The following is a 15,360-nucleotide window of genomic DNA, read 5'->3' as shown; positions in this document are numbered from 1 at the left end:
TGTGTGTGTGTGTGTGTGTGTGTGTGTGTGTGTGTGTGTGTGTGTGTATGTGTGTGTGTGTGTGTGTCTACTACTTAGCTATATCCCAGCCCTCTTTCCTGTTTATTATGAGAGGGTCTCTCTTAAGTTGCCCAGGCTGGCCTTGAACTTTAGATGCTCCCTTCTCAGCCTCCCAAATAAACAGTATTACAGAGCCTGGACTGTCATACTGAGATCCTACACTAATTTTCAAAAGCACAGTTTGGGCAAAGTAGAGCATTACCAGTGAGTGAGAAACAAAAGCATGCATGTGATACAGACACACACATGTAATCCTAACACTTGATAGGCCGATGAAACAGGACCATCCTGTCTCAACACTCCCCAAGCGACTAGTCAGAGTTGGAATAGGGCCTTTAAACAAACCATCAATGTAGTACTAATTTGATCTGAGTACAGTGTCTCAGCAAAACTTAACTTCTGGGCTACAGAGATGGCTCAGTAATGGCAATCAACTGTAACCCAGCACTTCTAGTTGGGATGTGAGGTGAAGACACGAGAATCTAGCAGAGGAAACACAAGACTGACCCTGTCTTATCATGATGAAGGTAAGAACCAGCCCCCAAAAGTTGCCCTCTGACCTCTACATGCACCATGCACACCAACACACAGATCACACACACAAAAACACAAAACATAAAAATAAGACTTGAGGTATAATGACCAAATTGGGAGAAGCTTTGATTAAACCATCTCCACTGGGACTAGCTGCTGAGTCACTAAGAGATAACACAGTGGCTAGAGCAGGTCACTGATACTATCAAAGAGCGTGCATGTCAAACATCAAGAACAAGAACAAATTCAGACGGGAAGGCAAGTAGTTGGCATGAGAGTGCAGAGAAGGGTGTGCGTGCGTTGAGTCTGATATAGAATGTCTTCTTTCATTACTCTCCACCTTACCCTCTTTAAAAAAATATTTTAAATTCTGAGCGGAGTGCTTCTGTATGAGGGTAAGTGCTCTTCAGTGTGGCTGCCCAAGGAGACTGAGGCAGCAGATCCCATACAGCAGCCTCATGTGAACCCTAGTCCTCCCGAAGAGCAGCGAGTGGCAAGTATTCTTTTTCTTTCTTCTTTGTTTTTTGAGACAGGGTTTCTCTGTGTAGCCCTGGCTGTCCTAGAACTCACTCTTTAGACCAGGCCGGCCTTGAACTCACAGAGATCTGCCTGACTGCCTCCTGAATGCTAGGATGATAAAAGGTATGCACCACCACCTGCCCTCCAGTTAGGTTCTTAAGGCCAAATTAGTAGGTAGCAAGATAACAGATGAATATAGTGATTAAAGACACCTGCCACAGGAGCTGGTTAGACGGCTTAGAGGTTAAGAGCACTGGCTGTTCTTCCACAGGTCATGGGTTCAATTCCCAGCAACCACATGGTGACTCATAACCATATATAGTGAGATCTGGTGCCCTCTTCTGGCCTCCAGGCACACATGCAGGCAGAGTACTGTATAAATAAATGCCTGATGATGAGTATGATCCCAGAACCCATGTAAAGGTGGAAAAAGAGAACCAACTCACAAAGCCTTCCTCAACGTCCGCACACACCATGTGGCACATGTATGGGCGCGCGTGCACGCACGCACACACACACACACACACACACTCTCAAGTTTTAAAAGATTACTCAAATAGAGCCATCCATTCATACTTACATACACACCCAATGTTAGGCATGTGCTACCAAGCCTGAAAGCACTCTTCCTAAGAGTCGGAAAGAGCTGGTGCAGAGGGCATAAGCACTTTTTCACAAGCCTGCTGGATGACCTGATCCCTGGATCTCACTGTGAAGGAGAGAACTAACTCCTGCAAGTTATTCTCTGACCTTCACACGTATCCATTCTTCCCCACACAAATAAATATATCAAGGGGTACTCCAAGTGAAGCAACTGATGTGGGAGAGCACAACCACCTGATATATGAAATGTTCACTGTGCTTCTAAGGAAAATATCAATGAAAATTAAAATGAGGCTGGGTGTGGTGGTTTGAATGAAACAGCCACATAGGCTCATACTGAATGCTGGGTCTCCAGTTGGTGGACCTGTTTGCGAAGAATTAGGCAGTGTGCCTTGCTTCACCTTAGTATTACAACACTGAGAACACTACTCTTTAGCCCATGTCTTATCCCAAGGAAGCCATTAATACGCTGTACTTCACAAGGAACTCAACAGATCTCCACACACATACAAATGTGGTTACTGACCACTAACCTACAAAATCCTTATGCAAAGCAGACAATGGCATATGTGTATAATCCCAGCACACAGGAAGCTGAGGCAGAAGGTTCATAAGTTCAAAACCCCTGGATGAACTGAGTATGCCCGGTAATGGCGGAGAACATTCTCTCACAGCTAATGCTAAGCTGTCTCAGCTTAAACCTCACTTTCTCAACAATGCCTCCCCAATCATCTTATGCCTATAACCAGTGCCTCCCATCCCCCTTTCCCTGTCTCCACTACTCACGCTTCTAAGCTACTGTGTATCTGATACAAGCATAGTATCTATCATTTACCCTTAGAGAGGATAAGCAGTGGCCAAGGTCACTAACCCAGGGGACACCTTACCTTATCAATATAGAAGTCCACCTCCGAGGCCGACTGGAATTCGCCATCCAGAGCAGAAATGCCACTGGTCCACACCAGGTTCTTCATCTTGTGCTTGAAGACAAGCAGTTGGATGCGGAATTCCTGCTCTGTGAGGTCCAGGAAGCCAGCCAGCTTGGCCACAGGCATGGTGGTGTAGAGCTTGAGGAAGCTGCGGATGGTGGAGAGCTGGGCCTGCTGCTGCACTTCATCGGAAAACACCTTCAGCTGCTGCAGGAAGGGCTCTTTGTGGTAGTTGGGATGCACATTGTCATAGTTGGGCACCACAGGCGACAGGAACTTGGGGCAGGCGTAGCTGAAAAGTTCCTCATAGACCTGAGGGTCCCCCTTCTGCATGCGCAGCATCTTGTCCCCGTACTTCTCCCGCAGCTGGAGGTGGATGCTCTCGTCGATCCGCATGGGGTACATGGTGAGAGCGATGGCCAACAGAGCATGCATCTGCTCATTCTGCTTGTTAATCTGGGAGAAGTCAAACAAACACACTTCCTGAATCCCACCACACACCTGCTGGGCTCCCACCTGCACAGCATCACTTCTCATGTCGCCTTGCCCATTAGTTGCTGTACTCTCCTCAACAACCTGCAACACCGACCCTCAAGCTCTCTTGAGCCCCATCCAGTGCTAAGTTCTCCTTGGTTGTCTCTAGAATCCTCCTGAGGACCTCTCTAGTTGGCCTCCAGTAATGTGAGGCCAACTAGAGAGGCCTATTTAAACACTTGCTAAGATTAAGTTAGCAGAAACCTCTGATGCCAATAGAAAACACAATGCTTTACCTGGCTAATGGATGGACTACCACAGCTCATTCCCAGTAACTCCACTACCTAAGCTAGTCTACAGAACTACTGTGCAGGGACTCTCAAGTCCAGTCCCTCTGCTCAGGTCATCCACGCTGCCCAGAAAGCACTCCCCAGTCCACATGTCTTGAGCCCATCCTCTCCCACTAACTGCTTCAGATAATGTTTGTTTTCAGGGGATTGAATCCAAGGCTTTGATCATGCTAGGCAAGAGCTCTAGCATCAAGCTAGGACCCAAACCCCTCTAACTTGCCCTCACCACAAAAATGCTGGCGATCTAAGGTAAATGTCATAACAAACGTTTAGCCAGGCAGGTACTAGAAAGACCAGCCCTTTGGACTGTAGTTCAGTGGTCAGAAATGTTTACATGAGCCACAGCAAAAGGGGAAAATCCAGTTGAAGAGCGATACCACATGCTCTCATACGCAGAGGCTAAAGAAACTGACTTTATAAATGAGCGAAAAGAGATGGTTTTAATCTCAGCTACTTCAGTGGTTAAGGCATGAGGGGGTGGGGCAGGGGAATCACAAGTTCAAGACCTTGCCAGGGCAACAAAGTGTAAAGTAAGTCTGGGGAACTTAGTGAGACCTCCTCTCAAAATAAAGTTAGGGTGTGGGGGTGGGGAATAGAGGGGGCTGGGAATGTGACTCAGAGGTACATTGCTTACCTAACAAGTATTAGACTCTAAGTTTAAGGCCCAACCCACCCCCAACACACACACACACCCACACCCACACCCACACACACCCCACACAAAGAGAAGCCTTAGGTCCTGTAAGGCAAAATAATGAGCAGCTTGGTCAATATATAGCCATGGGAGCAACAGTGGCATGCACGCCACAGGAGGAAGCAATTCTGACTGGATTCAAGGCCTGCTCCACAGTAAAGAAAGTAGGCCTGCTACTGTCAATTAGGCAAAGAACCCACAGCAGAGATGCTGATAAGCCCCAGGGGTAAACCTACCACTATTAGTTTGCTAAATGGACACAGCATTAAAATGCCCTTTAAATCTGTATCTCTCAGACTTTATCAAAGAAGTTCCATTATATAACGGATGGTAGTTAATACAGAAACTCACAAGTGGTCAGAGTCCAAAAAAATGTCTTGTAGACTGCTCAGCCACAAATGGGACATCTATCTCATCCCCTCCAACCAACATTCAGGGATCGTGGAGCAAGAGGGGCCAGAAAGATTCTGAGAGTTAGAGACTGAGGACTCTGGAGCAAAAGAGTGTCCTCTGGACAGGGCAGGATCCCTGCACTCACGAACTGACAGCACTGTGGGTTTCTCCCTAAGAACAAGCCAGTAAAATTCCAGCACTGATCAGGAAGGAGCTCGAGAGCCCACACACCTGGCTGAGGACCCATTAACAGCTGATAGTTTCTGAGAGGGCATCAGCGTTCAATGGCACTACACCTTGAGTATGCGGGCAGCACAAGTACTTGTTTGGCTATTAAACATAAAAAAATAAGAAAATAAAAACAAATTTAAAAAAAGACACAAAGAAAAAAAAAGACAAAATTAAGGTTAGGGGTTCTGGGAGGAGTTAGAGTAGTAGGGAGTGAATGTGATGAAGATATATTGTATGCATGCATGAAACTCTCAAATAATTAAGAAAAACATTATGCTGTTTTAAAAAGGCAAAATGGGCAGGTGTTGTGCTGCCTGCAATCCCAGAACCCAAGATACTAAAGGAAAAAGACTGTTATGAACAGGAAGACAGTAGCTGGCTGCAGCTACCAAGAAAGTTCCTGAACAACATTCACTGTAATTCTCCTGGAAGTGAGGAGGTAGAGGGAGTTCAGAGATTAGGCATGTAATAGTTAGATTGAAAAAGAAAAATCCAAAAACTAAACCAAAATAACTAGAATAGTTAGAAAGCTTTCAACACAAATAAATGATAACTGGTTACGCATAAAAACATTTTTTTGTTTGTTTTTGACAGTCTCTCTAAATAGCGCTGGCTATCCTGGAACTCACTATGTACACCAGGCTAGCCTCAAACTCAGGGATACTCACTGTATTTGCTTTGACTATCCTGGAACCTGCTATAGACCAGCTAGTCTCAAATTCACAGAAATGCTCCTGCCTCTGCCTCCCAAGTGCAAGGATTAAGGGTGTGCCTCACCACACCGAGCTCTGGTTTTTCTTTTTCTGTTTTTTAATTACTTATCACATATCCCACAAATATACACAATTTAACGTGCACTGAAATGAAGTATTTTTAAGAGTAACAAATTTTCCCTTTTCCCCCTTTTTGTGCCCGCTCTCTCTTCCCCCTGCAGTGCCTGCTCCCATCTCCCTCCTTCCCTTCTCCCAATAAACCTGCATTTATATAGGAATTAAAAATAGGGAGGGGGCTACAGCTGGGATACAAAGTGAATAAATGAAAAATTTTTTTAAATATATAAAAAGAATTAAAAATAAAAATAAAAAGATTGGGAAATTTTGTAGTGTTTATCCAGAATTGTTGGCATAGGTGCTGAGGAGTCAGCTGCCTGGTGAGACAATGGCTGCAGAGTTCTCTTACCATTTCATACTTGTAGGTGGTCCTCTGGAACATACTCTTGGTTCTCTGGATGTACAGGAGGATGTTGGCAAAGACCCGGATAGCATCCTGGTAGCGACGCATCATTAAATATGCAAAACCAACATAGTAGTAGGTGGTGACCTGGCACTCAGGCACTCGGGAATACATGCTCTGCAAAGGAAGGTAGAAGGAAGCAGTAGCCAGGAGTCTCAACTTATCCCTAACAGGATGAAAAGTCATCAGGGCTCAGTGGCAGCTGAGGCAGAAAATCAGAATACTTCTCAGGCAGAGGCCATGACTTCCCAGAGGAACCTCCCATGTGGCTCTAGATTCATGGTCATGGATTAATATGTGATTTGAGGCCTCCATTCATTCATTCATTCTTTTTATTTACTTTTGGATTTTTAAGACAAAGTTTTTCTGTGTAGTGTTAGCCGCCCTGGAATTCACTCTAAAGACTAGGCTGTCCTCAAACTCAAGAGAAGTACCTGCCTCTATCGCTCTAAGTGCTGCAGTTACAGACATGCACCACCACCTCCCAACAGGGACTCCATTTTCTTAGCTGCATCATACAGGGACAAGCCCAGGTGACTCCTAAACCCTTCTATACCCCAATTACATATTTTTCTTTGCTATCTTCAAATTTGGTCCCATGCAGAGGTAGAGAGCGAAACAAAGACAAGTACACAAGACAAATGGCAGTCTACTAAAGCCAGGGAAAACTAGACATTATCACGTCTCAATAAACACACAACAAAGCCTGGCGGTGGTGATGCATGCCTTTAATCCCAGTGCTTGGGAGACAGAGGGAGGTGGATTTCTGAGCCTGAGGCCAGCGTGGTCTACAGTGGGAGTTCTAGGACAGTCAACGCTACACAGAGAAATGCTGTCTCAAAAAAACTAAATAATGGTGGCACATGCCTTTAATCTCAGCACTCAGGAGGCAGAGGAAGGCAAGTCTATGAGTTCGAGGTCAGATTGGTCTACAGAGTGAGTTCCAGGACAGCCAGGGCTACACAGAGAAACCCTGTCTCAAAAAACTAGAAAATAAAAGATAAACACACGATATAAAGCTAAGTCTTCAGGTGGGTGTGGTGATGTACACCCTCAGTTCCAGCACTTGAGAGGCAGAGGTACGCAGATTTCTGTGAATTTGCGGCCTGCTGGTCTATATCAAGTCCCATGACAGTCAAAGCTATACAGCAAGACCCTGTGTCCAGAAAACAAAACCAAATGCACACACAGATCTTGCTTCTAGAGATAGGGTCTCATTATATAGAGGCCTGGCTGGCCTGGAACTTGTTATGGAGACTAGGATGGCTTTAAACTGGTGTTCTTACTGGCTCTCCCTCCTCAGAGTGCATGCACTATATGCCCAGCTTTTAACTCTACAGTAGTAAAGCGCTCTCAGCATTCTGTTTTGAAGACAGAACAGAGACTCCAAGACCACTCACTTCAGTGTCATCAGCCAACCAAATCATCATGCACAGACACCTTCAGGCTCAAGTTCCAACTGGCTTGGGGACAAAGAAAGGGCCCCATTTCCTGGCCATTCATCCTAGGAGATCAGTGTTCTTGGAAGTCAGAACAGAGGGCACAGGTGTACTTACCTTCTTGTTCAGCTCGATATTCTCCAGCACTTTGATAGCCTGGTAGTAATCCCCCAGGAGAGAATGCAGGCGCAGAAGCCCCACCAGGCTGAAGTAGCCGAGCATCTTGTAGAGGGAGTGTCGTCCATATTCCCCAGCCACACTTTCGGGGTCACCTGTGAGGGGTAGATGCTGTGAGTGCTTCCACAGGAAAAGATAAAATAGGACAGGCCTGACCACTGACATTGCTCACTAAGCATCTTCAACTGCTGCCAGGTTCCAAAGCTCCCCTAACACAGAATGCCTCTGCCTAGGAATCTCAAGAAACTGTGCTCAGCTGTGTTCTTATCTTATGGTGACTATGCAGACTGGCAGTTCATTTGCTGTTTTTTTGTTCTTGTTTTTATCCTAACATACCTCTAAGAGCCTCACTAAGAACAGTTACTCACAAGGCCCTTCCTTTTGGAATCCAAAGCCAAAGCTATTTACAGATGCTCTGGCTTCTTATGTGGAGCTGACAGGCGCTAATAACACAGAATCAACAGAATCACTGTCCCTTTTGCCCATTCACTGAATACCCTACGGTGGTGCCTGCTCCTTGCCAGAGCTGACCTAAGAACCAATTCCTTTCTTTGGCACCCTACTTAACACCATTACACACAGGAACCAGACTCAAGTCTGAGTAATTGACAGACTCTTCTCCAAAACTGACTGAAGTAATCTGTCAGACGACAGTAAAAGCTGAAAGGGCCAACAATGGTGGCTTAGCAAGTAAAGGTGCCATAAAACCTGGCAACTTGACTCAGCCCCCATAACCCATAGGGCGGAAAAAGAGAACCAACCTACAAATTGTCCTCTGCACCTGTGTCCTGTGGCACATGTGCACCTATACAAGGAAATAAATAAAATGTAATTTTTAAAAAGTGAGCTTTGCCTGGTGTTGTGGCGTGCACCTTTAATCCCAGCAGAGGCAGGTGGGTCTGCGTTCAAGGCCAGCCTGGTCTACATAGAGAGATCCAGGACAACCAGGGCTACCTAGAGAATCTGTCTCAAAAAGCAAAACTGAGCTTTGAAAAAGAAATTAATGTTGTAAGACCCCAGTTCAAAGATCCCCGCTAGTTACTACGACTGCTACGTTTCCAAATACTCACCTGATGAGCTGAGGAATATGATTTATTTATTTATGTATTTATTTACTTGCTGCTGGGAACTGAATCCAGGGCCATGCACATGCTGAGCACATAGCCTACCACTGTGTAACACCCAAGCTCTAATGTGATATTTTTAAAATTATGTAATAAAATTATGTCTATATATGACCAGATAGATATGTTGATGCATGCCTTTAATCTCAGCACAGAAGCAGGGGCAGATGAATTCAGCCTAGTCTAGAGAGGAATTTCGTGTATGTTTGATAAAAGATCCGTTTAAATTGTAGGGTAGACCCCAGTTAAAGGCTATAACAACACCAACATGGTTTCAGATTCCTTACCATTACTACCCTGATCAAACAACCAGTGCCAAATTCCAAAAAGACACATACTCTAAGCAGTGGTCTCCACCCTTTTGCAGGCAGCATAGAAGATATCCTTCATATCAGATATTTACATTATAATTCGTGTCAATAGTAAAACTACAGTTATGAAGTGGCATAATTTTATGATTGAAATAATTTTATGATTGGGGGAGAAACACTGCTCTTGAGTGCGGAGCAAGGAGCAGAGAGAGCATGAAAGGCTATTAAAACCTTTCTCTGATGGGGCTGGAGAGATAGCTCAGTGGTTAAGAACACTGTCTGTTCTTCCAAAGGACAGAGGTTCAATTCCCAGCACCCACACGGCAGCTCACAAGTGTCTGTAATGACAATTCCAAGGGATGTAACACCTTCACATTGATGCACATAAAATAATTTAAAATAATAATAATAATAATAATAATTTCCTCTGGGCCCAGCATGGTGGTGCACGCCTGTAATCCCAGCACTCAGGGAGGCAGAGGCAGGCAATTCAAGGCCAGCCTGGCCTACAAATAAACAAACAGATAAATCTTCCTCTGGAACAATTCTTTAATCCCAGGACTGCAGAAGCAGTCTAGAGTTCTAGACAAACCTGTTCTGCAGAGAGTTCCAGGCTGGCCAAAATAACCAAACAAAGAAACAAAACAACAACAACAACAAAATCAAACCTTGCCTCCATTTGCAGCTAAATACCAGTGTGAAACAAGTACTCATATACTTTCAACCAAAACCTGTTATAGGCTTAATGCAAAACCTGAGTGAGACTCCAGTTATACCTTCTAATGTAAAACTGGGGCTGGGGAGGGCAGCAGGGTGGACACGAGGCACACAGGACATGTGTGTGCCTGTGTGAACAGGGTCCAAGAAACGGAGCAGTGTCAGAATTCTGACCTTAGGAGAAAACTCCATGAAAATAAGACAAGAGTCTTGTGACCCCTGTTCCTTCTAAACTTGGGTTTGTTCTTGGAATGTGCTTTGGTGCTCTGCCCAGGTATAGTAAATAGGAGTGGGCTAACTTCAGATTCCCCATTATTTTACCTTTGTTATTCAAAAAAATATTTTCTGCCTGGTGATGGTGGCACATTCCAGCACCAAGAGACAGAGGTGGGCGAATCTCTAAGTTTACTGCCACCAGGTCAACCTGGGTCTACAGAGTGAGTTCCAGGACAGCCAGGGCTATATGGAGAAAAAAAAATTAATGGTTTGAAGACACATATATATGTGTATGCTTTTTTTTAAAATAATTTATTTTATATGTATACACACACACATATGAAGTAATTAAATTGTTACGGTTCGTTCTTTGTTTATTTGGAGGTAGGGTTTCCATGCGTAGCCCTGGCTGTCCTGGACTTTTTTGGTAGAGACGGCCTGCTTCTGCCGCCCCAAGCGAAGGGATTAAAGGCATGCACCACCACCGCCCAGCTGGCTCTCAATATTTTCAGTGTGGAGAAGATTGGGTAAAATGGCTCAGCACTGGCTCCATAAACCCAGTTTGGCTCCTGAAACCTATGTCCCAGTGGCGAGAACCCACTTCTGCATGTGTCTGAATGCATATCATCCCGCACACATACACAGAGTATTTTTTTAAACACATAAGAAGTTCCTCACAAGAAGCTGGGAAGTCTTACTGCAAACACAGGCCCTGGAGGCAGCAGCTGAGTGTGCAGAGCTCAGTAAGGTGGCTTGGCCGAGCCAGGCACACTCACCTCCACTTGTGTACACCTCCAGCTGCCGGTTGATGTTGGACTTGTCTACCAGAGAATGAAGCACGTTGAGCACGCTGTGAACGTTCCAGATTTTAGGGTTGGATCTAAGGAAGTCGATCTCCTCCTCTGACTTCTTCGCAGTCTTGCAGCGGTACTGACTAAATGACTGGAACTGTTGAGGAAGGAGGAAAAAGATGTGGCAGAAAGTCCAAGTGGCAGTCACACGCTGAGGATGAGGTGACCCAGGCTCTTAGTAAATAATTTTTTAGGGGTGAAAATGGCATAGCTATAAGGCCCAGGTGTCCTCAAACTCTCATTTGTCCTGCCTTTACCTAAGTGCCAGGATGAAGAAAAGGTCTTCAAGTCACAGCAAATGGCGCGATAAAGGATGATGACATTGTTTTATGTGACAACTCTATAGGAACAAATCCGTGTGAACACCTATGCACCAATGCACTATGCACTATGTAGACTAACTGGTATCTACACAACATCAAATAAGCACTTTCAAGTTATCTGCGAATTGAAACAACAAATAAAACTTCCCCCAAAAGGCCAGGGGCCAGGCGGCACATGCTTTAATTCTAGCACTTAAGCAGCAAAAAGACGTCTGAGTTCAAAGCCAGTCTGGTCCATAAAGTGAGTTCCAGACAGTAAGAGCTGAGTAGTTGATAGTAAAACCTTGTCTCAAAAAAAAAAAAAAAAAAAAAAAGGGCAAGAAAGAGTCAGAGTCACTCCCACTATGTCTACTGCCGGCCAGGAAGACTCACAGGAGCTCAGGGATCCTCACACTCAATCTCTGTGGGATTAGGAAGCCCCGTAACAAGAGGGCAGCTAAGCTAAGGAATTATGCTTATGTTAAGAGGGATCAAGCTTAGCTGGAGGATTCTCCTCCATCCCCAAGTCAACAGGAGAGCCAGCAATCTCATTATGCCAAAAAGCCGAGCAGGTTGACTGTGGCCTGAGATTTGCACCATGAAAGGTACTGGTGCCTCTTTTAGGACATGAAGCTTCTCTCAAAGAGCTCACCCACACACCCACAATTCACAACACTTTGTACCACAAAGGTTCCCTGGTCTGTGGCATCCAAACATCTTAAATAAGATACTGATTTCTAACCTGGTCTGTTGATTGTATGCCTGTAACCCCAGAACACGGAAGAAGAGGCAGGAGGAGTAGAAGTTCAAAGGCAGCCTGAGCTACATGAGACACTATGTCAAAGCAAATTGAAAGAAAGACACTGATATCCCCCAATTTTTCTAAATTCTAAACTTTTTCATGACAGCATCACTTCGTAGAACTGGTTGGCCTGGAACTTACTACAACCTTCCTGTCTTCCCCTCCAAAGTCCTGGAAGTCCATGTGCGTACAACCATACCCAGCGGTATAGTTTGCTTTAAGATGACTAAAGCTAGAAAAGGATCATGACGATACTGACCACACAAGGAACATCCATGAGCTGTTGCATGTACAGAACCCTGGAATCTCCCTAGCAACCCATGTGCTAGAGACGGGGAAGCAACTACAAGGTGGGGTTAAACCACAGACTCACCACCCAGGGGCAGTTAGTTAGCAGTCACTGAACTTCTACCCCCTGGCTACACAGCTGTGCCCACACTTTAGACCTGGCCACATTCTCAGTGCACCCTCAGCAAGAGAACCCCAAGGCAAGAGCCACTTCCTTCCCGATAAGCAATGCGCTAGCATTCTGCTCTAGCACGTATGAGGTAAACACCACAATCAAGATACAGAACTATTTCTAGCCTGGCAGCGTTGGCTCACCTCTTCAATCCTAGCACTTGAGAGAGATAGGTGAGTCACTGAGTGTGAGGCCAGCCTGGTCTACAAAAAGATACAAGACATTTCTGTTGGATCGATGAGAAAGACTAGCAAGGCTTACTAAGCAGTGCCAGGTCCTGAGACCCTAGGCAAGCCCAAGTCTAGAATCTACTTCTGCCTGATGCTAAAACCTCCAGTCTGTGTCTGCCAGAGCAATTCCTGAAGCCAGAAAATTATAGGCAGAAGAGAAGAGTCCAAGCCCAAGACTTCCAAATTCACATCTGGAAATCTCTCTCAGGGCTACTGTACTCTAATGAAAAGCCCAGTGCCATGGGCCACACTGGCGACCGTTCACACAAACGAACCACGGCCAAAGCTGCTGTCTGGTGGAGTCACTTATTTGAGGTTAAGGCTGAGGCTCAATACACACCTGGTAGATGAACTCATCAATGATGTCCCAGAGCCACTGGTTGGGGAGTTCAAGGGGAGCAGGTCCATCAGCATCTGTAGGGATCACAAGAAAATCAGACTTCAGGCAGGACCACACGTGCTGCAGCAGGGCTAGCGTGCCCTTCACAATCTCCCTCATCAAAGGATCAAAGCCATCCCTTCTTCCCACGTCCACATAAAAATCCAGCTAAAAAGAGCTAGCTAGGTGCTCAAACCCATGCCCTTGACCAAACCTGGAGACTTACTGAGGATGTAGTTGAAGAGATTGCAGTAGTTGTAGTATGACTCGAACCTCTGCTCTAAGGAGGGGCCCCCCTGGAAAGAGAAGAGATGTTAGGGCACACATAGGAAGTTTAAGCGCTTCCCTAGTGGCCTAGCACTACGGCTGAGAAACGAGGCCCATCCTCCCCCTGCATGAAAGAGCACTGAAAGGAGAGCACAAGGCAGGAATACCACAGTGACTGAACAGGTACAAGGCCAAGTTTTATGGCCACAGATCACAACCAACACTCACACAACAGGCACGCACATCTAGAAGGAGAGAAAAGGAAGGTTCTTCAGAGGCTATGGCCCTAACAAGGGGAAGAGGGAGTTGGGGAGTTAAAGGAGACACAGCACTGGGCTACCATGGGTTTTTAGTGCCAAACAAAAGGTCCAGGGGGTAGCAAAGCCACTGCAGCACCTGTTCCATGAGGGTGGAGCACACAGCCACGCCCACTCACTGGCACCCTTTATAGCTCCTAAGTAGGCACAGATGGCCAGATTAAAGTTGCCAGGTCTCCAAAGTCTACAACATAAATGATCTGGCAATTCACAAAAGTTGCCGACCCTAGTTCTTGGTTCGGCTTCCCCTGAGCTGGGGGACAGAGTGAACAACAGACTTGTGACAGAGTAGAAAGAACCTGGATTCTTGGCCCTATCACATTCTAGGTATTTAGGTATATAGGCTGGTGAGAATTAAACAAGATCACTAAAGTCCAGTGTGATGGTACATGACTACAATCCCAGCGGATGGGAGAATGAGGCACAATGATGAGGTCAAGGCTGATCTGGGCTACAAGGTAAAAGCTTTGCTCAAAATAGAAAAAGAAAAGGGGAGGTAAGGTATTTTATTCCAAAAACACGTTCATACAGGGCCAGCCTGGTCCACACACTGAGTTCCAGCCACAGCTACATAGCTACAAAAAAAAAAAAAAAAAAAAGGGAGAGAGAGAGAGAGAGAAAAAAAATCACCTAATCATCCAAATAAAAATCTGCCTTCAGGGTAAGTTTGAAACTGGTCATGTTCATGAAAGTGCCAGTTTGGAACCCAGCAAAGACACCATGTTGGAAACAAACTGCTAAGTTTCTAGTCTGTGGACCAGACAGAAGAAATGAAGTCCAGTTATATTACTGTCTTCTGAAGTAGCCACACATACGCCATAGCTACCTTCAGCCTAGCCACCCATGGCTGAACTTTAGCATTGATGGCAGTAAGGAATCTTTGTTGCCCTTGTTTTTAAACTCCACTCTACTTGGGGGTTCCTTAAAGCCACTCCCTTCCAACCCCCAACCCTAAGTAGGAGAGAAGGTTAGTGGGGAGAGGGGGCGCAGACCCCTTATTAAATCCTTGCTTTCTCTCGGGTGAAGTAGCAGAGATCCCACTGGGATGCCAGTAAGACAGCCCCAGAAAGTCCTCCAGCTACCATTGTGGGAGGCTCTTACAGCAGATCAAGTGGTCCTGAGGACTGCGGAGAAGGCACTGAGAGCGAAGCTGGGGCTCCTTAGGTGTAGACCCTTGAGAGAGCTGTTGCAGGGCTGGAGAGATGGCTCAGAGGTTAAGAACACTGGCTCTTAACCAGGTAGAGTTCAAGTCCAAGCAACCACATGGTGGCTCACAACCATTTATAATGAGATCTGTTGCCCTCTGCTGGCCTGTAGGCATACATGCAGGCAGAACGCTGTATAATTAATAAACACATAAATCTAAAAAAAAAGGCTGTTGGTGCTAATTTCCTTCAGACACATGCTCAAGCAATGACCATGTCACTGGTGACAAATCAGACATCTTTTCAGGCCCTAGCTGAGCAAGGCAGAGCCCAAACCCCAGTGGTGTTAACATTCCAGTGGGAAAAGGAGAGACCCAATGAGTCAATAATGCAGGTACTAATGACTCTGAAGAGCAGAGCATAGCTGGGAATCCAGGAAGGGAGGAGACAGTCACAGGGAATGAAACTGACAAACCCTGGTAGACAGAGCAAGTTCCAAGAGAGCCAGGGCTGTTCTACAGAGAAGCCCTGCCTCAAAAAAACCAAAGGAGGGAAAAAAGAAAGAAAGAAAGAAAGAAAGAAAGAAAGAAAGAAAGAAAGAAA

The 15,360-nt window shown here is 45.6% G+C and overlaps 1 protein-coding gene across 2 annotated transcripts in view; it reads right to left on the bottom strand.

Moving 5' to 3' along the window:
* The window catches only part of Eif3l (eukaryotic translation initiation factor 3 subunit L), a 20,599-nt gene that overhangs the window by 1,290 nt on the left and 3,949 nt on the right, over positions 1-15,360 (bottom strand). For both annotated transcript variants that reach the window (XM_055603128.1, XM_055603129.1), the window contains 6 exons: positions 13,255-13,324; positions 12,990-13,063; positions 10,781-10,952; positions 7,577-7,731; positions 5,967-6,137; positions 2,604-3,101 (listed from right to left, as the gene is read on the bottom strand). In XM_055603128.1, coding sequence (XP_055459103.1) covers positions 2,604-3,101; positions 5,967-6,137; positions 7,577-7,731; positions 10,781-10,952; positions 12,990-13,063; positions 13,255-13,324 — 1,140 coding nt within the window. The remainder of the gene's footprint in view (positions 1-2,603; positions 3,102-5,966; positions 6,138-7,576; positions 7,732-10,780; positions 10,953-12,989; positions 13,064-13,254; positions 13,325-15,360) is intronic.

Source organism: Psammomys obesus, unplaced genomic scaffold (assembly GCF_907164565.1).
Source record: "Psammomys obesus unplaced genomic scaffold, mPsaObe1.curated_primary_1811, whole genome shotgun sequence".
NCBI classification, from domain to species: Eukaryota; Metazoa; Chordata; class Mammalia; order Rodentia; family Muridae; genus Psammomys; species Psammomys obesus.
This window is presented reverse-complemented; position numbering and strand designations above follow the sequence as displayed.